General features: G+C 36.0%; 1 protein-coding gene across 3 annotated transcripts in view; it reads right to left on the bottom strand.

Moving 5' to 3' along the window:
* The window catches only part of ATL1 (atlastin GTPase 1), a 73,798-nt gene that overhangs the window by 25,228 nt on the left and 24,796 nt on the right, over positions 1-23,774 (bottom strand). For all 3 annotated transcript variants that reach the window (XM_061430943.1, XM_061430945.1, XM_061430944.1), the window contains exons 2-6: positions 18,284-18,531; positions 16,151-16,285; positions 15,602-15,706; positions 11,536-11,586; positions 9,253-9,309 (exon numbers count right to left, since the gene is read on the bottom strand). In XM_061430943.1, the coding sequence (XP_061286927.1) occupies positions 9,253-9,309; positions 11,536-11,586; positions 15,602-15,706; positions 16,151-16,285; positions 18,284-18,531 (596 nt within the window). The remainder of the gene's footprint in view (positions 1-9,252; positions 9,310-11,535; positions 11,587-15,601; positions 15,707-16,150; positions 16,286-18,283; positions 18,532-23,774) is intronic.

Raw genomic sequence — 23,774 nt, 5'->3', positions numbered from 1 at the left:
TTGTGACCCCGTGAATTGCAGCACGCCAGGCCTCCCTGTCCATCACCAACTCCCAGAGGTCACCCAGACTAGTGATGCCATCCAGCCATCTCATCCTCTGTCGTCCCCTTCTCCTCCTGCCCCCAATCCCTCCCAGCATCAGAGTCTTTTCCATTGAGTCAACTCTTCACATGAGGTGGCCAAAGTACTGGAGTTTCAGCTTTAGCATCATTCCTTCCAAAGAAATCCCAGGGCTGATCTCCTTCAGAATGGACTGGTTGGATCTCCTTGCAGTCCAAGGGACTCTCAAGAGTCTTCTCTAACACCACAGTTCAAAAGCATCAATTCTTTGGCGCTCAGCCTTCTCACAGTCCAACTCTCACATCCATACATGACCACAGGAAAAACCATAGCCTTGACCAGACGGACCTTTGTTGGCAAAGTAATGTCTCTGCTTTTGAATATGCTATCTAGGTTGGTCATAACTTTCCTTCCAATGCCATAATTAGCAAGCATTAATTAAATGTCTGCTATATATAAAGTAGGTGGTGTGTATATACTCAGTCATGTCTGACACTTTGGTACCCCATGGACTGTAGCCTGCTAGGCTCCTCTGTCCCTGGAATTTTCCAGGCAAGAATATTAGAGTGGGTTGCCATTTCCTACCCCAGGGTATTTTCCCAACTTAAGGATAGAACCTGTCTCTTCTGAGTCTCTTGCATTAGGAGTCAGATTCTTTATCACTGAGCCACCTGGGAAGCCTATAAAATAGGTGGTCTAGACTAAACAAAGTTAACTGCAAAGGTCCTGCTCTTAACATATTTATAATTTAGCTAGTGGGATGGGATTTGCACATTCAACTATAAGACCACAAGCTACAGTTCAGTAAGCACCTAGCATCAGAAAGAGGACGAGAGGCATTAAGGGGTGGTGGTGAAATGCAAGGGCTTTGAGCCTGTGGCCTAGGTTGAAGGCCAGCTCTGCAACTTAAAGATACATGTGGCCTAGGACAAGTTTCTTAACTACTCTAAGCCTCAGTGTTTCCCCATCAGTTAAAAAAAAAAAATAGAAAGGAATAAAGAAGGAGTAACAACATTACTTATTTTATATAACTATAATGAACATTCATGTGAATCATGTAAGAAATATACTGACCATGGGGCCTGGCACAAAAATAAGAGTTCAATAAAATATTATTATTATTATGTAGGTCTTCCAGACATTTTATGAATCTACATAAGGACACTGGGGGAATCCTGTTCTATACCACTGACCTAATTCTGAGTAGCCAGATGAATATTTTATTCTAATTTCATACAATTCTCAGATTACCTAAATCACTCTCTGGACAGAACATGCGATAAGGCACCTTTCTCAAACTGCTGTCCTTTTCCTCAGCCCCACCAATAGAATGTCTTTTTCTTTCATTTACAGCCCAAGCAGCCAAATAATAGCTTCTCATTTTCTCAGTGAAATCATGGATTTCTCTGGTATCACTTGGCAGTTTCAGTCATCATAGATATTTGACCAAGGATGTTTTGTTTTGAAAATCTGAAGTAGCTGAAATCACTATCAAATTTTATTCCAGAGAGGAACACTCAAATCATGGGAATAAAGGGTCCTTAAATATAATTAAGTAAACCATTGTAGCATAATTCCTGATTTTCCATATGTAGGACCAATTTGGACAGGAAAACTGTGAGAAACAGAAGGTTTATCCTAATATAATAGTACATTATCATAAGCTTCCTCTACTGTTATTTTCTAGCAATCTTCAGTTTAAAACTGGAATGGAGGTATCTATAATTACAACTCCACTGAAAGGAGCATGAAGAATTGAGTTCCACTCTTATTTCACAAAGAGAATTCCAATTGTTTTTTTCCCAGCTTTTGTGAGATATAATTGACATATAACACACTGTGTACATTTAAGGTCTGCAATGTGATTATTCAATACAAATATATATTGTGAAATGATTACTACAACTGAGGTAGCAAACACCTCTGTCATCTTAGTTATGATCTGTGTATACAGGTATGTGGTGAGTCAAATCTATTCCAAAGGTTTAGGGTATTGATGGGCCTCTAAGCATACCAAAATGATTAATAAAAATGCTATGGGAGAAAATTGGGATGAATTAATCCGTTTCTTCTGTATTAGCCACACAACCGAAATACTGATAGCACTCTTACCAATCTATCTCAGGGCATCATGCCCTAGAGAGGTTCAGGAATAACTGGATATATTCAGGGCTTTAGCTTAAAGGGACTAGGGTTCAGGAATATTGTGGCTTGTATCAATATTTAAACTTACTGAAGATTAAACTGATTAAAGTCAGCTCCTGTAGACTTACTTACAAAGATACCCACCATAGAAATGCCACTGGGAAATTACTGATATCTAAAAAACTGGCTCAAGAGAACCTTGAGATTACACATTAGTAAACTGGGAGATGTTTCCATTTCTTTGTAGCCTATATAATTAGAGGACATGAAATGGTTACACAGTAAACTCCTAAGCTGTTGTAGCCAACAGGCACATTTAATAATATAACATTCAGTTCAGTTCAGTTTAGTCGCTCAGTCGTGTCCAACTCTTTGGGACCTCATGAATCGCAGCACGCCAGGCCTCCCTGTCCATCCCCAACTCCCGGAGTTCACTCAAATTCACGTCCATCGAGTCGGCGATGCCATCCAGCCATCTCATCCTCTGTCGTCCCCTTCTCCTCCTGCCCCCAATCCCCTCCAGCATCAGAGTCTTTTCCAGTGAGTCAACTCTTCACATGAGGTGGCCAAAGTACTGGAGTTTCAGCTTTAGCATCAGTCCTTCCAAAGAACACCCAGGATCGATCTCCTTTAGAATGGACTGGTTGGATCTCCTTGCAGTCCAAGGGACTCTCAAGAGTGTTCTTCAACACCACAATTCAAAAGCATCAATTCTTCAGCACTCAGCTTTCTTCACAGTCCAACTCACATCCATACATGACCACTGGAAAAACCACAGCCTTGACTAGATGGACCTTTGTTGGCAAACTAATGTCTCTGCTTTTTAATATGCTGTCTAGGTTGGTCATAGTTTTTCTTCCAAGGAGCAAATGTCTTTTAATTTCATGGCTGCAATCACCATCTGCAGTGATTTTGGAGCCCAGAAAAATAGTCTATCACTATTTCCATTGCTTCCCCATTTATTTGCCATGAAGTGAAGGGACTGGATCCCATGATCTTGGTTTTCTGAATGTTGAGTTTTAAGCCAACTTTTCCACTCTCCTCTTTTATTTTCATCAAGAGGCTATTTAGTTCTTCTTCACTTTCTGCCATAATGGTGGTGTCATCTGCATATCTGAGGTTATTGATATTTCTCCTGGAAATCTTGATTCCAGCTTGTGCTTCATCCAGCCCAGTGTTTCACATGATGTACTCTGCATATAAGTTAAATAAGCAGGGTGACAATATACAGCCCTGATGTACTCCTTTCCCGATTTGGAACCAGGCTGTTGTTCCATGTCCAGTTCTAACTGTTGCTTCCTGACCTGCATACAGATTTCTCAAGAGACAGGTCAGGTCTTCTGGTATTCCCATCTCTTTGAGAATTTTCCACAGTTTTTTGTGATCCACACAGTCAAAGGGTTTTGCATAGTCAATAAAGCAAAAGTAGATGTTTTCCTGCAACTCTCTTGCTTTTACGAAGATCCAATAGATGTTGGCAATTTGATCTCTGATTCCTCTGCCTTTTTCTAAATCCAGCTTGAACATCTGGAAGTTCATGGTTCATGTACTGTTTGTTGAAGCCTGGAGGGGGAATCCTTTTCAGCTTAGGCCTAACATCAAACTTCCTGTTATCATGACATTATAGAACAAGTGAAAACCCTCTCCACCATGTCAGTCCAGCAGACTTGAGAGGGCACGAGTGACAAGCACACAGAGAAAGCTGGAGAGCCACACAAATGGAAAACCTGCCTTTCCTTGGGTAACAAATAACTAATGGCTGACCACTGAGCACAGAACATTAGAGGAAGACAGTCATGCCTGGTATTGAAAAACAGTCCGTAAACAGCTCATTTAATGTGCACTTCAAATAATGTCTAACAATCAGAAAAATTCCTAATAGAGATTTTGACCCAAGGATGTAATCATTTCGTTGTAGAGCTATATGGGACCTGGTGTGCCCTATAACCAAGGAAGAAAAATTCATAGGCCCAAGTACAGACAAATTTCCTACCCACACCTCATGAGGTATTTTTTATCAGGTCCTTACAGAAAACTGGAAATTATTTTCTAATGTCCCTGTCAAATATTTATGGGTATTACATGTTTAAATTAATGGGAATGTATTCATTCTCAACCAAACCTCTTGAAGTCCTAAGGAAGAGGAGCTAAAGAACCAAGTTATTTTAATTATTTTTAAAGAACAATTACATTAATGAGGTAGCTCTTGCTGGACTGTTATACTTAAGATTCAAGTGCTCACAGTGAGCAAGACAAGTGGGAAAGTAAGTCATGTCAGAGAATGCTATGTCTTAATATGAGTTTACTTCTTGTGCTAAATAGTCTACAGCTGGCTTTTATAGGCTCCCTTGGAAGACTTATTAAAATTTGAGGAATTTTACAAGTCAGGAGACAGCATGTCAGTAGCCTGAAATTGGTCACAGTAAAAGTATTTACACCACAGAAATCAGCAAATGCTACAATCAGACCCATCTTCCACTTCTCTCTAGCCAGTTACAAACATCAACCAGCACACCACTGGCTAAGCTTAACATTTCAAAGTTGCTTTTAAACAGAATCCACTTTTAGTTCTCTAAAAGCTTTTAGTTCTCTTTCTAAAAACATAGTTTTAAAATACAATTATAGATATTTTGTTTGTTTGGTATAAATTGACTTTTGGTTTAAAAATCAAGTTAATCTGTTAATTCAGCTATTCATTTCATTGGCTAATTGCCCTCTCTATTGCTGCCTAAGACAGATCTTATTTATTATTTACAGCTTCATTCTGTTTCAGAGTTAAGAATTCTATTTTAAATTTGTCAAATTTAGTTAATATAAATTATTATTTTAAAAATATCACTGCCCATCACTTTATTTTATCTGCTGCTGCTGCTGCTAAGTCGCTGCAGTCGTGTCCGACTCTGTGCGACCCCACAGATGACAGCCCACCAGGCTTCTCCGTCTCTGGGATTCTCCAGGCAAGAACACTGGAGTGGGTTGCCATTTCTTTCTCCAATGCATGAAAGTGAAAAGTGAAAGTGAAGTCACTCAGTCGTATCCGACTGTAGCGACCCCATGGACTGCAGCCTACCAGGCTCCCCCGTCCATGGGATTTTCCAGGCAAAAGTACTGGAGTGGGGTGCCATTGCCTTCTCTGTTATTTTATCAGGCAGTATTTAAAATTTCTCCACAGTTTTATCCAAACAAGTAAAACTGCTATTTTCTCAGAGGAAGAGGATAGGAACAGTGACCAGCTAAAAAAACTGCTGAATTAAACTTTTATTTAAAAGTTATTTTATTTCAGAATTTTTTCTATGTTTTTTCTAATTTAACTGTGAATCATTTTGCTGATATCTTAAATGTTGTTCTGTGATTCGAGTATATTTACATTTTGTATTTTAATTTCATGAGATAAATATTTTTGTTTGAATTTGGTTGCTTTAATCTTAAATTATTAAATAGCTTTGGAAGCCACTTTTACTATTTAATAAGTTTCTCATTTCAATTTCAGATACTTAGATTTATAAGTCAAAACCTGTTCAGAAGTCAATGTTGACTCAATCATAATTTTTTCTTTTGTAATGCCAACAGTTTACAAACAAGTAGTAATCTCAAAGTTTTTTGTATTGTTTGTTTTCAATTCATTGTTTTTTGTTAGTTTTGTTTTACCAAAGGCCTGTTTGCCTATCGATCTATCCACCCATCTGTCCATCAACAGAGCACTGGCTGGTTTCTTTTGGTTTCAGTTTATCTAGCCAAGCATAAGAAGCAGTGACACCTGCTGGTAAGACTGAAAACTCCATTCCAGAATTACTATGGAGTTACCCAATATAAGACACCACCCTTATGGCAGAAAGTGAAGAGGAACTAAAAAGCCTCTTGAAGAAAGTGAAAGCGGAGAGTGAAAAAGTTGGCTTAAAGCTCAACATTCAGAAAACGAAGATCATGGCATCCGGTCCCATCACTTCATGGGAAATAGATGGGGAAACGGTGGAAACAGTGTCAGACTTTATTTTTTTGGGCTCCAAAATCACTGCAGATGGTGACTGCAGCCATGAAATTAAAAGACGCTTACTCCTTGGAAGGAAAGTTATGACCAACCTAGACAGCATATTGAAAAGCAGAGACCTTACTTTGCCAACAAAGGTCCGTCTAGTCAAGGCTATGGTTTTTCCAGTGGCCGTGTATGGATGTGAGAGTTGGACCGTGAAGCAGGCTGAGCACTGAAGAATTGATGCTTTTGAACTGTGGTGCTGGAGAAGACTCTTGAGAGTCCCATGGACTGCAAGGAGATCCAACCAGTCCATTCTAAAGGAGATCAGTCCTGGGATTTCTTTGGAAGGAATGATGCTAAAGCTGAAACTCCAGTACTTTGGCCACCTCATGTGAAGAGTTGACTCATTGGAAAAGACCCTGATGCTGGGAGGGATTGGGGGCAGGAGGAAAAAGGGACGACAGAGGATGAGTTGGCTGGATGGCATCACCGACTTGATGGACGTGAGTCTGAGTGAACTCCGGGAGTTGGTGATGGACAGGGAGGCCTGGCGTGCTGCGATTCATGGGGTCGCAAAGAGTCGGACACGACTGAGCGACTGAACTGAACTGAACTGAACTACCCAATATATGCCAATGAGTTCTGAGGTAGCAAGTTCAGAGAAGAGAAAAATGAAAGCAAATAGCCCAATTATTATACAATACTTCAACTATTAACGTGAAAAATTATTTTTAAAAAGACAACAGAGTCTAATAGGTATTATAAACCACACAGGAGACTGTAAGCAGAGATTCATTTCATTCTATCTCAACTCCTCTCCCCACCTGCTTCTCCAGATCTCAGAGGAGAGACTCACCCTCCTTCACTCACAGCATACCAACATCTTTCCATACAAAGGTCCCTTTTTTTGTTTTACTTTATCATATTTTCCCCAGATTCCCACTCCCATCAACTGTCTGCTCTCAACCACACTCACTCTAACATAAATTATTTTGCATATGAAGAAGTTTTAAATAATCACAAATAGTATCATGTTATAGAACTTGAACTTTCCCTCTACTAATTTAATATAAATTTTAATACTTTAGTCATGTTACTTATACTTCAGGTTCATTGCCTTTGGATGTTGAAAAATATTTCAGAGTATGTCTTTCAACCTATTTTATGTATCCGTTCTTCAAGTGATGGACACCTGTGCTGGCTACAACTTCCTGCTACTAAGGATCTATGAATGCTACAGTGAGTATCCTTATATATTTGCCCTGTTCCACAGAATGGCTGCTACAAGCTGCACTTATTAACCAATAGGGTCTGAGTGTTCCCGTTTATCCAAATTCTAGCAATCATTTGGTATTTATCCCCATATTCCACATTTTGCCTATCTAATGAGTGTAAAAGTGGTATCTCATTTTAATTTTTAACTGATTATCAATAAGACTTAACATTCCTTAGAAAATGTGTTAGTCATTCAGGTTTCCTTTAACAGCCTAACTTTTAAATTAAGTTCAGTTTATCATTTTTTAATTGTTTAGGATTTTTTAAGACTTTTTTTAGAATAGCAAAACTGAGAGAAAGGTACAAAGATTTGCCATAAATATACCACCTGCCCTGACACATGCATAGCCTCTCCTACTATAAACATTATTCACCAGAATAGTATCTTTTTTTTTTAACCAAGAATAAAACTACACTGCTATCATAATCACTCAAAGTCCATGGCTTATTTGAAAGTGAAAGTTGCTCAGTCGTGTCTGACTGTTTGCAAACCCATAGGAATAGTCCATCTCTGGAGAAGGCAATGGCAACCCACTCCAGTACTCTTGCCTGGACAATCCCATGGACAGAGGAGCCTGGTGGGCTACAGTCCATGGGGTCGTGAAGAGTCGACACTACTGAATGACTTCACTTTCACTTTTCACTTTCATGCATTGGAGAAGGAAATGGCAACCTACTCCAGTGTTCTTGCCTGGAGAATCCCAGGGACGGGGGAACCTGGTGGGCTGCCATCTATGGGGTCGCACAGAGTTGGACACGACTGAATCGACTTAGCAGCAGCAGCAGCAGCATAGGTGTGTATTGGTTCCTTTGCCAGTTTTTGATGGTCATCCAATTCTTAACTGCAGTACTTCCTTGCACATTCTATACATTAATCCGTTGTTGACTTTTGACACTGTTAGTACCTTCTACCAATCGAGTCACTTTGTTTAGAGTCTTCCGATAAACAGAAATACTCTATTCTGATATAGTAATATCCATCAATTTTTCACCACATTTTTTGCTGGGGGAGTCTTAGTGAATAAATGTTTCTTCACACTGGTTCAGGACGATATTCTCCAATATTTTATTCTATTAACTTTATACTTTTAAATTCCTTATTTAGTTTTTTAATACAATTGGGGAATCCCTTCCATATATGGTGTTCAGTAGAAATTCAATTTTTTTCTTCAAAAAGTGAGTTAGTTTTTCCAAACCCTCATTTCCCACTGATTTATGATGTGACCACTAATGAATGCAAGGTTTCCATACAGAGAGAGATATTTCTGAATGCTGTTTAGTTTCATCAGGTTTTTTCCCTCATATCTGTGCAGAATTGCACCATTTTCATTGCTATGGTTCTCTAGTATGTATTCAATCCCCCAATTTGGATTTTCTTTTTAAAAACTGACTTAAAAGAGAACTTAATTTTCCCAGATAAGTTATAGAAAAATGTGTTGCATTTCTCAAAAAATTCTGTTATAGTTTTAATTGGAATTGCACTGAGTTTATTGGTTAATTTGAGGAAAACTAGATTCTCCACAACATTAAATCATGCCATCTGGAATCATACTAAATCTCTCTGGCTTATAAAAATTTTTCTTTATGATCTTTAATGAAATTTTGAAAATATTTTCTCCATAAAGGTTTTTATATTTTGGATTTTTCTACTTAACTATCAACGTTTTTTCTTTTCTTTTCTTTCTTTTTTTTTTGCCATTGTGAATGGAGAAAGAAACATGACTCTCTCAATTAATATACCTGGTTATAGTCTTCAGGAAACTCTTATAAGAATTTATTATCATTTAATACCCACTCACCTGAAATGGCTTCAGAAATGTTTCTTCCATTGCCAGCCTGCCATATTCAGTGAAAAGCTACAAGGAAAATCACACATCCGCACACACACACACATGCACCCACACACACAAAGAGAGAAAACTTCAGTATCTTCTTGGCTTTCTTTCACTAATTTTTTTCTTTAGCTGTAACATAATACTATATTATTAAGACTGCAATAATCATTGTAAGTAACTAAGTATTAGATTAAGTAGAGCTACCGTAATCATATATTTTAAAATTAAGGACATAGAGTACATTTTAAAATGAAGTTTCCATTTTAAAGATAACACCTTTATATCTAGAATGTAGGACAATTTTTTTGTGGGGAAGATAAGAGACAAAGAAACATGTGAAATGACCTTTCAAAGCAAAACTTGCATAGATTAGACCAGAGAGCTATAAACTAAGTAGGATAATTTACAAAAATTGTTGCCTGAGGAAATTTAATGGCACAATGGCCTCGATTATTACAAAGGCATACAGATGTTTGAGCAAGCTCTGGGAGATAGTGAAGGGCCAGGAAACCTGGCATGCAAAGCCTGGCATGGAAGTTCATGGGGTCGCCAAGAGTCGGACACGACTTAGCGACTGAACAACAATAACAACAGACATTTGGTTTAAAAGTGAAGAATCAAATAAACCACCTTTTATTTTTTATTGCTCCCAATTGAGATGTACCGTATCATTTTGTTTCACCAGAAATGTAAGGTTTTAGAGAACACAGACTTGAGGTGGTCCCTGTGATTGGGCCTCTGGAGAGAGTTCTGTTCAGACTGGCCAAGTGGGTTTTCCGATATGTACAAAGGAAATGCCACTTTATCACACAAGAGTAGCAAGCTTCAGAGGCACCTCAGAGTTGGGGAAGGGTGCTGACACAGGGGACTTCCCTCCTTTGGCCTTTTAGAGTTGCCCCCAAAGAACTACATTGCCTCTCCTGTGAAAACTGTGGGAATCTAGAAAGCAAATGATAGTACCTAGGTATCTGATTATAGTAATTAAATGAAAGTCTGGAATATTATGTTTAAAAGCTGGTCTGGGGACCAGAATCATTACTCAATTTCATCAGAATCATATACTAACATAATTTGAACTCACAGTCTTTTCTGAGAAAGAATGAGGTGATGTCATTTACAGGAAAAAATTTTAAATGATCTCAAAAAGAGATTGATTACTTACTCAATATCACAGTCCAAAATCAGTCCTTTTTTAGAAATCTTAAACAGGTACTGGACAGTGCCATGTCATTAACTGGCTAGGTTATGACACACACCTAAAGAAGCAGTTGTGCTCACTCAAAGAAACATCTAACAATTATTCAGCATATCGTCTATTTTTCATAACTGATCAGTGTGATGTACCAGAAACATATTTGGGAGTAACGCAAGGTGTGAACTCCAAATAATAGTTCCAGCCTCACAGATCACCCTGTGCTATTATCCTTTGTTATCTGTTACACTGCGTAGGGCCCTTATTGCCAAGATAATATATTAAAAGCAAAATTTTCTGTAAAATAAGCAGAGGGAAACTATCAGAGAAACAATAGGTTTTTCTATTAATATGTAGCTATTAATAACATGAATTGAAAGAGAGAAGAGAGTGTGACAGAGATGAGAACTACCTTTAGGAAATATCTAATCTTCTACTAATTTGAGATTTAAATGCGGCCTGGAGAGTGAAAGAAACACCGAGTCCAATCAGATGATGAGATTTCTATTCCCACTCTGTCACTAACTGGCAACTCATTCTTTTTCAGAAACAATTTCTCATTCATAAAATATTAAGGATAAGTTAGGTGTTCCTGAGGTTTCTTTCAGATCTAAAATAGAATTCTATGAGTTACCATCAGGTGTTCACCCATAGCTATAAAGTGGTCCACAGGAAAAAAATCTAGCATATAACTGATATTATACTAACAATTATTAAATCCTTGACCATAAGACTTCAACTTCACATTTTGGGCCATTTTTAAACCAAAAGTTCTTTTTCCACTCTAACGTGCCATATATTTTCCCATATACAGGGTCGACAAGCAAGTAGCTTTACTGAAACAAAGGACTTTGAAAACTGAACTAGAAAGAACATAAGCATACAGGGTTAGAACAAGAAACCTGGAAATGTGACAACTTCCATTTGGTTATGTTTTTAAATCTTTCTGACTGTTACCTTTTACAAGTACAAGAAGGCCTGACAAAATCTTAAAGTTCTGCTATCCATGCCCAAAAGATTACCAGATATATAAAACAGACTATAAATACTGTTACCTGAAGGTGCTGAAGATCATCCTCTTGGACATTTTGAGATAAATTATAAACCTTGATTAAGAAATAAAATCAAAATGAGAAAATAATAAGCAACAAACTAAGCACTTATTTTGCTATTCTCTATTTTTGAAATATCAATTATCATAAAATCAAACTCTCTCATGTATATTCTTCTATAATGATATTTATAAGACCTTGAGAGAGAAGTAAAGAAAGCCTGAGAGACAGTAAACAATGCATTAATACAATGATCATAAAACTGTTCCAGAAATATAGTAGCCACCTGTTTTGGAGGCAGAATGTTAAAATTATTTCATGAACCTAATTCATCAATTAGTATTAAAATAATCATTCTTATAAGCTTACCAAAATAATAGCAATCTGGATCTTAATAACCCATATATAAAATTTTGTCTTGAAAAATTATATTGGCTTCTTTACAATCAATTATTTAAGTCTATAGAAAATTTCATCACAAGGAAGTTCTGAATATGTTGCTTACATCCTCAGACACATGCTTTATTGCTTCATGAATAGATTAAAGTAAAACTCTTTTTTTTCCTGAGAAAGAGGATAAATATCAGTAACTTCAAAGAAAAGTTAATGATGTTTGTTTATGTACTGATACAAACAGTATACTTTGTGTACTTTTTTCAATAACAGATTACTTCTCAGATAATAATAGTCATTACTAAGGACTTAGCAGATTTTTCAGTGAAAATATTTAATGTCTACAGGAAAAATATACATAAAAATTATTTAAAAGGCAAAAATAATCCATTTTTAATTGACTTGTTAGAAGTTAGATATTAAGTCAGTATTTTAAAGGCTAATTAAATTAAGAAGTATATTTTTAAAAGTTAGTCAATCTTACGGCTACCTCAACAAATAGATCATTCAGACAGAGTATCAGCAAGGAAACATTGGACTTAACACACTAGATCACACTGACTGAACAGATACATAAAGATCATTCTGTCAAAAAGCACAGAATATACACACTTCACAAGTGAACATGAACCATTCTCAAGGACATGTCAGGTCACAAAAAAAAACCTTAATAAATTCAAAGAAGAATGAAATCATATCAAAGCAGCTTCTCCAACCATAATAGTATGAGACCAGAAATCATTCACAAGAAAAAAAATGGGGAAAAAAACAGGAAAATGTGGAGATTAAATAATGTGCTACTGAATAACCAATGGATCATGAAAGAAATAAAAAGAGAAATTTAAAAATACCTAAAGATAAATGCGAGCAGAAATACCACACATCAAAATCCATGAGATGTAGCAAAAATGCTTCTGAGAAGAAGTTCATAGCAATATGGGCCTACCTCAAAAAACAAGAAAATTCCCAAATAAACAATCTAATTTTACACCTAAAGAAACTAGAAAAAAAGAACAAAGCCCAAAGTTTGTAGAAGGAAGGAAATAATAGATGAGAGCAGAAATAAAGAAAATAGAGATTAAAAAATAAAAATATCAATGTAACTAAAAGCTAGTTGAAAAGATAAATAAATTCAACAAGTTGTTAGCTAGACTCACCAAGAGAAAAAGAAAGAGGGCTCAAATAAATAAAATCAGAAATGAAAGAGGAGAAATTACAACTGATATCACAGAAATACAAAAGATTATAAGAGACTACTATGAACAGTTATATGTCAACAAATTGGATGACCTAGAAGAAATGGATAAATTTCTAGAAACATGCAATCTCCAAAAACTGAATCATTAAAAAAGAAAAATCTGAATAAACTGATTACTAAAAAGAGACTTAAACAGGAATCAAAAAACTCCCAACAAATATAAACCCAGGACCAGATGGCTTCAATGGCAAATTCTATAAAACATTCAAAGAAGATTTAATATCTATCTTTCTAAAAACATTCCGAAAACTTTTTCAAATCCTTTTTATGAAGCCAGCATTATCCTGATACCAAAACCAGAGATGGACACCACAAAAAAAGAAAACTACGCCAATTCCCTGATGAATATAAATGCAAAAATCCTCAGCAAAATATCAGCAAACTGAATCCAACAATACATTAAAAGACTAAACAAACCACAATGAGATACCACCTCCTACCTGTTAGACTGGCTATTATTGAAAAGATAAGGAACAGTTACATGTTGGAGAGGATGTGGAGAAAAGGGAACCTTCATATACTATTAGTAGGATTGTAAATTTGTGCAGCCACTAGGGAAAACAGTATGTAGATTCTTAAAAAAGTTAAGAACAGAACTACCATATGACCCAGTAATGGTATTTATCTGAAGAACATGAAAATACTATTTAAAAAGATATATGCACCCTTATGTTCAATATATCACTATTTACAGTAGCCAAGATACAGAAAGTCCTTATGTGTCCAAAGGATGAATGGATAAAGATATAACACATACATGGACACACTGGATTACTACTCAGCCATAAAAAGAAGGAAATACAGCCTTTGTGACAACATGGATGGACTTTGATGATATTATGCTAAGTGAAATGGGTCAGATGGATAAAAACAAATATGTTATTTTACTCATGTGGAATAAGTGAATGAATAAAATAAAAGTGAACTCACAGAGATCAGATTACTGGTTACCTGGGGACAAGAGGGGTGAGGGCTGGGCAAAATGGATAAAAAGGGGTAACTATGTGGCGATAGATGGATATGAGACTTATGGTGCGATCACTGTATTCAGGATGGGGTGTTCCCGTGTATACCCAGGGCGGATTCATGTTGATGTATGGCAAAACCAATACAATATTGTAAAGTAACTAGCCTCCAATTAAAATAAATAAATTTAAATTAAAAAAAGTGAACTATAATATTATACACCTGAAACTTATACTTTTTAAAAAAAAACTAGTCAATCATAGGTTATAATCATGACTTTCATTTTAAAGTTCTTTATAAAAAAGTTCAGTCTTCCTTCTATCCATCTTTTCATTGTCCTAGCTACACATGCCCTGGTTGCCTGTTCACTAGGTCCATTCTCCCTACAGGCTTATGATCTCAGCTTTGATTTACTCATCCTAACCACTCTGCCTTTCCTACCCTTTAAAATTATTTTACCTTTCTTTAATGGTCTGTTTCTTGATCACTTTCTCTTCTTGCTCTTTCTAGTGAATAGAAAATATCTAAAAATTGTCTTAAAATGTTTATGCTGTGTGTGCTATGATCATAGTAAAAGCCTTAAGGGCTTTCAGGACAATTATAAAGTGTACAATAACTTCAAAAACAATACTTAAAAAAAATAGAGAGCGAGAAAAGGAGAGAAAGACATTTACTTTCCTAAATGTACTTTGTGTGTTAGTCACTTGGTAATGTCTGACTCTTTGCGACCCCATGGACTGTAGCCTGCCAGGCTTCTCTGTCCATGGAATTCTCCAGGCAAGAATACTGGAGTGGGTTGCCATCTCCTTCTCTAGGAAATGTACCTTAAGGTACTATAAAAAGTTGTGTGTGTGTGTGTGTGTATACATATATATATATATATAATTTTTACATCTATAAATTTTGTTTCATTAAATAAAACTTAGAATAGGTGGTTACAATGTAACTACATACATTAAAATTACTGAGTTTGAAGTGATGGAAGCCACTCAGTCATGTCCAACTCTTTGTGACTCTATGGACTATAGCCCACCAGGCTCCTGCATCCATGGAATTTTCTAGGCAAGAGTACTGGGGTGGGTTGCCATTTCCTTCTCCAGGGGATCTTCCCGACCCAGGGATCGAACCTGGGTCTCTTGCATTGCGGGCAGACACTTTACTGTCTGAGCCACCAGGGAATTGTAGACTTTAAATAGAAAAAATTACCAATAAGATAATGTTTTCTGGTTAAAGTAGGCAATTTGAAAACTGATCAGAAATTAGATTACAGTAATTAAAAACAATTCTACTCTTATAGAAATAATAAGAACTAGTATGCTAATTGAGTCAAATAATATACATATAATATACATTTCTGTTGTTTGTCTCACTACCACATTTACATACAAATATATATATTCATAATTTTATTTAAAGAAATATCCATCAAAATGGATTTATTTTATTCCATACCTGAATTGAGCTGATCATTGTGCTAAGGGCAAATACTGTGGCAGAATCTCTCAAAGTTGACTGACTATCAAAGGTTCCCTGAGTATCCATCAATAGCACTGCAACCTGTAGGCAAGTAGAGTACATTATTGATATCTTATAGAACATGCAGGGCATTAGGGTTACCACAAAGTTAATACCATAAGGACTAAAGCAAACCATCGGCAATGAATATTTAATAGGTAATTTTTCACACGTGCCATGAATGCCACTGAAAACAGAAATATTAATTTGCTGCTGAATACTGTAATGATTAATTTTCACTGGCAATCCAACAAAACAGAAACAGCATTGCTAATTGATCTGCTGTTCTACTGTCCCTATGATTTTGCCTACTGTGATCAACAGCAAGGAAGCTGGGAACATGAAATAAGATGCTACCCACTTCCCTTTTAAACTTCATGTCAAATGGTCAAAATTAGTTTTTAAAAGAGCATTTTTGAGGATCCTGAAAAGTGGTAACCGCTGGTAAGTGAAAATTCAATTTTCTTTAAGAAGCTCGCATCATACCTTTTTACCATCAGGTTTATTGATAAGGAAGATTTCACTCCATATCTGGATTCCGGTGGTCTCTCGTTCAGACCCGCCTCTCCACGAAAAACCAGTCAATGGTTCATTGTGATCTCCAACCCAATCAACTGATTCCTGTAAATTAAGAAAGTCTATGATACTAAACTAGATATATAGTACAGGTTCTTCTACTCACCTGTACCAGTTAGTATTCCTCTTCAACTCCAGACAAAAGGAAAACAACATATACACATCTATTATACTGATACAATTGCTTTATTTACACATTCAAAAAAATTAATATGGAAGAGCAATCATATGTCACATGGTATGCTACATCCTGCGGATACAAAGATATCATTCCAGATAAGAGGAAGCTCACAGCCTAATAGGGGGGACAGACATGCTAACAAAGCATTATGATGCGATACATGTATGCCAAAATGGGTGTGTATTTTAGACATAACTGGAAGCATATAGAAAGAAACAACTAACTCTTAGTTAAGACATCACAGGAGAAGTGATATTAGAGCTAAGACTTGAATGATGTTTAGGCATTTCCCAGGTGAGCAAACTCAGCAAGGGCATTCCAGAAACAAAGAAATAAAGGTATGAGAGAGAATATTATGTCAAGATATACACAATAAGAATATACACAAATGCTTCTCCAGATTGGGGAAGGAGGGAACAAATGGCAGGAGGATAAGTACCTAGCAATAGGTGTAGAACAACAAAATCAAATCTGTTACACTTTAATTTGAGCAAATACTATTTAACATAAGCAACGTGAGAAGCATTATCAAGTATTTCAATGTTTATTTCACAATTAAAATTATGGTTATGCCTGAAACTACATAACCTGAAAGAATGGAAAGTATTCTAATTTTGTTCATTCAGTTTTCCTACCTGTGTTAAGCAGTGTACTAATGTTGGTATGACAGAAATAGAAAATGGCAAGAATTTTGTTTGTTTTAAAAGCCTGAATGTATTTTGGTCATTCTGTTATTGGTTTGTTTGGAGGCTAGAGATAGAAGATGTTAAAGTTAACATTACAAAGCTGTTCAAAAATATCTCACCTATATAAAAGATTAATCCAAAATGGTTAATTATTATATAAATGCATAACACAAAGTTTCTTTGGGTAGTATGTCTATTCTGCCTCAACATCCATATTTGTATCTGAATTGCTATGGGTAAAAGGGTAGACAAAAATACTGGTATTCTCTCAACTTCTTTCTGTTCCCCCACTCTAATCTCCTATTTATCCTTCTGCTTTTGGTTGGTTGCATGCCCCCTAAAGCCTCTTTTCTATGCCACACTATTATTTCAAATGTAACCACGGTGTTGGTTGCCTTTGGGGGTGGGTTAAAGGTGAGAACTGAGTGGGAAAAGATAACAGAACTTTGTGAGGTTAACAGCAAGATACACTTGATAGGATTTGGGGCTACCCAGGTATTTACATTTCCCCCCACAAAACAGATATGCACTTCAGATGTAACTACATGTAAATGTTACAACAAAAGAAAAAAACTAAATAAATACTGAAATACATAATAATGATGTATATTGAAATATTTATAGGGAAGAATACTGAAGTCAACAATTTACTTTGAAATGAATCAAAAATAAGATAGAGCAATAGATTGAAACAGGGAAGAATAGCTGGATACAACAAAAGTAGTAAAGCAAGATTATTAATGTTATTGGTACAATCTAAGCAGTGCACATCCAGGTATTCACTGCAAGGTTCTTTTAGCTTTGCTGCATGTATGAAAAATGTCATAGTAAATGTTGGGCACAAAATAAGTATAATAAAAATTATGACAAAAGTTATTCGGCATTTTAAACACTAACATGTAAAGTTTATAACTGTATCACTGTACTTGTCTATTTGCAGAAGAATTTTTTAAAATGTGTTACGTTCTAAGGGAAATGTAGCAAAGTGGCTTCAGACAAAGTGGCCTATATAGTTTGGTCCCCAAAGCACCAGAGTTGGAATGGTTACACGATAGCATTTTTAAACTAGTTCATCTTTAGGGAACATAATAATGGAAACATTGGACACTACTATAAATAAAAACACAAACTGATAGAAGCACAGAAATCAGAAAACTTTTTAAACTTCTTCCCTACCTGGTTATACATGTATCTCAACATGAAGTCCATTAGGAAGGATTTTCCTTTTCTAAATGCTCCAGCCACAGATACAGCGACGACTTCCTTGTCCCTGACAGCCTCTGAGAGAAGGATCCGATTTAGAGCAGTTTCATCTAATTCAAAGGAATGGTCATCTTTGACAATGAGGACTTGGACCGGTCCTGCCTTTTTCACTGGCTCCTCCTCCTCGGAGCTCCATTCATATGTCTTTTCTGAAAACCCACCTGTTGAATAAGATAAGAATTTATTCAGAAATCGTCTCAGAACACAGGAAATGTGTATGTACCTCTTGATTCTCAAACATCTGAAACAGGACCACAGTGGAATTTGTTGTTGTTCTGTCGCTAAGTTGTGTCCAAATCTATGAGACCTCATGGAATGTAGCATGCCAGGCTCCTCTGTCCTCCACTATCTCCCAGGGTTTGCTCAAATTTATGTCCACTGAGTCAGTGATGCTATCTGACCATCTCATCCTCTACTGCCCTCTTCTCCCTTGGCCTTCAATCTTTCCCAGCATCAGGGTCTTTTCCAGTGGGTCGGTTCTTTGCATCAGGTGGCCAAAGTACTGGAGCTTCAGCTTCAACATCAGTCCTTCCAATGAATATTCAACATTGATTTTCTTTAGGATAGACTGGTTTGATCTCCCTGCTGTCCAAAGGACTCTCAAGAGTCTTCTCCAGCACAGTATGAAAGTATCAAACTGTGGTGCTCAGCCTCACATCTGTACATGACTACCGGAAACACCATAGTTTTTACTATATGGACCGTTGTTGGCAAAGTGATCTCTTTGCTTTTTAATATGCTGTTGAGGTTTGTCATAGCTTTCCTTGCAAGGCATATCTTTTAATTTCATGACTTCAGTCACTGTTCACAGTGATTGTGGATACCAAGAAAATAAAATCTGTCACTGTTTCCATTTTTCACCCTTCTATCTGCCATGAAGTGATGAGACTGGATGCCATGATCTCAGTTTTTTAAAGGCTGAATTTCAAGCCAGCTTTTTCAGTCTCCTCTTTCACCCTCATCAAGAGACTCTTCAGTTCCTCTTCACTTTCTACAGTGGAATTAGAAATGCTCCTTTTATGGACATATATGCTGTCACTTACATTGTATCTCAGAAACACTTACAGCTCGTCTTTCTCATCAAGTGGCCAAATTAAATAGAATTTTATTTTTAAGAAAGCTCTAAATCAGTGCAGAGATCTCTGTTTATTGAGTGAGAAAAAAAAATCAAAGCAAAGGCCTCCACTTTTGGAGCAAAAGAATAAAATAGCTTTAGTTTACACTTCATCCCTTAGAAATAAGTTTAATTATTCACATTAAGGATTCTTGTAACACTTTTTAAAGCTGAACATGTGTAGGAAGAAATACACAGAGGGACTCAGAATCACATATTCTAAAATTATACTTTGTAGCAATGGAAGTTACAGATAATTAAATTGGGTAGGGCCAGATTATAGAAGCCCTTCAAATCCATGGCAAAGTGGTCTGGATATAATTCAATCAAAAAATAAAAAGCTTTTGAAAGTTAACTTTGTGTGGAGATCTTATAAACAAGGTGGGTAACTCTGGGAAATGACTAAATCTCTTAGTTTCTTCATCCGTAAAACAGAACAGGTACTATTAATAGTATCTATTTAAGAGTTGTTGGAAAGATGAAGGGAGTTACTACATGTAAAGTGTTGAGAACAAGGCTGGGCACACAGAAAATTCATAAAAGTCAGCTATGATCATCATCACTACCACTGCCTTGGGATTACAAATTGAACTAAATATTCCTGGAAGAAGTTTCTGCCTATTTTCTATAAATTTATGTGTGTTTGTGTATGTGTGTGCGTGCCTGTGTGTTTTCAAAGTTTTGTATTTAATTGTCAAAATGCTATTGCTGACAAAGGCCCTATTTTAGAAATCATCCCTAATATATAAGGATTTCTGAACCCTAGACTTTGGTATTTGTAGTATATTATAAAACAACTTCAATGTGTCAAGTGATATATTCTTAGATCCGTAGCCTTTTTAATGTACCTTCATAATGTCCTCCCACTTTGACTCTGGGGTTAGCTAAGTGATTTGTTTTATGACACAGCAGAGGATGTGAGACATGACGCAGCAGAAGCTTGAAAGAGTACTTGTGTGTTTCCATTTTGCTCTTTCACCTCTGCTGTTCATCCTGAGAGTATCCCTAGACTAGTCTGCTGCAGGATGAGAGACACCTGAAGCAGAGGCATACTGCCCAGTTCCAGCCAGGGCCCCCAGCAAGCCAACCCCCAGCCACATGAGGAAGCCCAGTCAAGACGAACAGATTTGCCTAACAACAATTTCAACATGTGATCAATAAATGCCATTCTTCTATGCCCCTGAGGTTTTATGACCATTTATTATGCAACATAACAGGCAATAATTAACTGATACAACCTACAACCCCTTTCTTTAGAAAGGCAGTATAGTGTAGTGGTTAAAAACACAGGCTCTGGAACCAGATGGCCGAGATTCCAATCAAGACTTCCTCATTTCTTAGCTGAGTAACCTTAGGCAAGTTGTTTGACCTCTTTGTGTCTACCTCATAAAGTTGTTGTGAATTAACATACACATGTAATACACTTAGAACCCCGGCTGGTATATGTGTAAGTATTATTACAGACTTAGCAAACTAGAGCCAAATATGTAACTGGCCTTGCCCAAGAAAAACAGGTAAAAATTCCTGTATCAGGCAATCTACCACAGATGCTTTCTTGTGTTATTTATTTATTTCAATACTCCACCAAGTTATTTATTATTATCTGTATTTTTGATATACAAGGAAATTAGGAGTTGGCTTAAGTAACTTTTTCAAGATCATACATACTAGCGTTCACACAGTAATTGTCAATTTGGGATTAGATCCCAGATTGATTTTAGTGGGCACAACTTCTGATTTTAATGCAAGTGTCTCCAATATCTGAGGTCACATTTGTTCTAATTGATGTGGTCTGATAGATACATTTTATGCTATCAGGTTAAGGAAGTTCTCTTCTACTTCTAGTTTACTGTTGATTTTTAAAAATCATAAATGGAAAAATGAATTTTATTAACTGTCTTCTCTGAAGCTATTGAGATGACCATATGGTTTTTCCTCTTTAATCTATTACCTTCCTAAGTCACTTGGTCGTGTCTGACTCTTTGTGATCCCATAGACTGTGGCCCACCAGGCTCCTCTGTCCATGGAATTCTCCAGGTAAGAATACTGGAGCAGGTTGCCATGTAGTGAGTAATATAACTTTTCACTTTTGTATAAATCTAATATTTTCAGGGTGCAGAATATTAATTACACACTATTAGATACAGGTTGCTAAATTTGTTTAGGATTTATACAGCTATATTTATAAATGCATTTGAGCAAACTCTGGGAGTTAGTGATGGACAGGGAAGCCTGGCATGCTGCAGTCCATGGGGTTGTGAAGAGTCAGACATGACTGAACTGAACTGATTCATAAATGAGTTGAGTCTATAACTTTCCTTTCTCATTTTGTTTTTGACTGGTTTATTAACAAAGTTACATTGGCTTTACCAAATGAATTAGCAAATTCTTCCTTTTCTATCTTCAGAAAGAGTAGTAAAGGATTAAATAGTTTTATGACATTTTGATAGGACTTGCCTATAAAACTATCTGGGTCTAGCATTTTCTTTGTGAGATTAATTTGTAACTACTGTCTCAATTTCATTAATACTTATGATGCTATAATTATATTAGTAGTAATAAAGCTTTTTATTTCTTCTTGAGAAACTTTTGGTACATTATATACTTCTAGGAATTTTTCTCCATTGTCTAAAAATTCAGACATTATATCAAAAAAGTCAAAGATGTGAACTGTATCATTAGCCAACCTGACCAAATTTAACATCTAATAATTGCAGAATCATGCATTTTTTAAAGTTCGTATGGGGAATTTACCAAATAGACCATGTACCAGTTCATAAATCAGATCTCAGCAAGCTTGAAAGTATTAAAATAATATATGTTTTCTGACAATAGAGAAATTAAAATAGAAATCAGTAACAAGAGGATATTTAGAAAATTCCTAAATGTCTGGAAATCAGCAGTAAATTTCTAAATAACCTATGAATAAAAGAAGAAATCATAATAAATTAGAAAATGTTGTACACTAAATGATCTAATGACTGTTCTAATCCATTTATCAATTCGTCTATCTACAAACTGATGCAGCAATCCTACCTTATCTTAATCAAAACAGCTTTATGAAAAGTCACTATAAATAGTGGGCAAACCCTTCCTCAGATCAGATCAGATCAGTTGCTCAGTCGTGTCCGACTCTTTGCGATCCCATGAATCACAGCACGCCAGGCCTCCCTGTCCATCACCAACTCCCGGAGTTCACCCAGACTCATGTCCATCAAGTCAGTGATGCCATCCAGCCATCTCATCCTCTGTCATCCCCTTCTCCTCCTGCCCCCAATCCCTCCCAGCATCAGAGTCTTTTCCAATGAGTCAACTCTTCACATGAGGTGGCCAAAGTACTGGAGTTTCAGCTTTAGCATCATTCCTCCCAAAGAAATCCCAGGGCTGATCTCCTTCAGAATGGACTGGTTGGATCTCCTTACAGTCCAAGGGACTCTCAAGAGTCTTCTCCAACACCACAGTTCAAAAGCATCAATTCTTCAGCGGCTATTTTGATCCTTTCCATATGAATATTAAAATCAATATGTTAGTGTGTAGTATCTTATTTATATAGAAGTAGAGAAAATATGACATGTTAGAATCTTGCTTAGAGGAAATTTATACCTGGAATGAATTTAATAGAAAAATGTTTGAAAAATCAAAATCTAACATCCATCTCAAGATGAAAAAGAATGGCAAACTAAATGCAAAGAAAAGGTAAGAAATAATAAAGATAGTATCACAAATCAATAAACTAGAAGATCAAGATTAATTCAATAATCTAAGACCAAAGAAAAAAGAAAAATTCCCACAGATTATCACTATCAGATATTAAAAAAGGTATCACACAGATCTTACATTATATTTAAAAATAATATGAGAACATTATGAATAATTTTTGTTAATAAATTTGATAATTTTAATGAAATAGATAAATAAAAAATAACATCATTTATTTTAAAAACTACACAAGAATAAATACAAAATAGAAATAATCTTATATCTGGAAAATTAGCTAAATTCGTATTTTAAAATCTTCATGCAAAAACAAAACAAAATAAAACTCCAGGCTCAGTTGGTGAGATTCCATGGTAAATTTTTCCAAATATTTAGAAAAAAAAAATGGGCATTTTACACAAACTCTTCCAGAGAACAAAAATAAGGCACCATTCTCAACTTGTTTTGTGTTTTCAGCAAAACTATCATACCAAAACGTGTCAAGAATATTTTAAAAAGGAAAATTATAAGCCAGTGTCTCTTAAACTCAAAAAGTTCTAAAAATACATAGCAATTCAACTCCAGAGACAATAA

The sequence above is a fragment of the Bos javanicus genome, chromosome 10, assembly GCF_032452875.1.
Source record: "Bos javanicus breed banteng chromosome 10, ARS-OSU_banteng_1.0, whole genome shotgun sequence".
Taxonomy (NCBI): Eukaryota; Metazoa; Chordata; class Mammalia; order Artiodactyla; family Bovidae; genus Bos; species Bos javanicus.
This window is presented reverse-complemented; position numbering and strand designations above follow the sequence as displayed.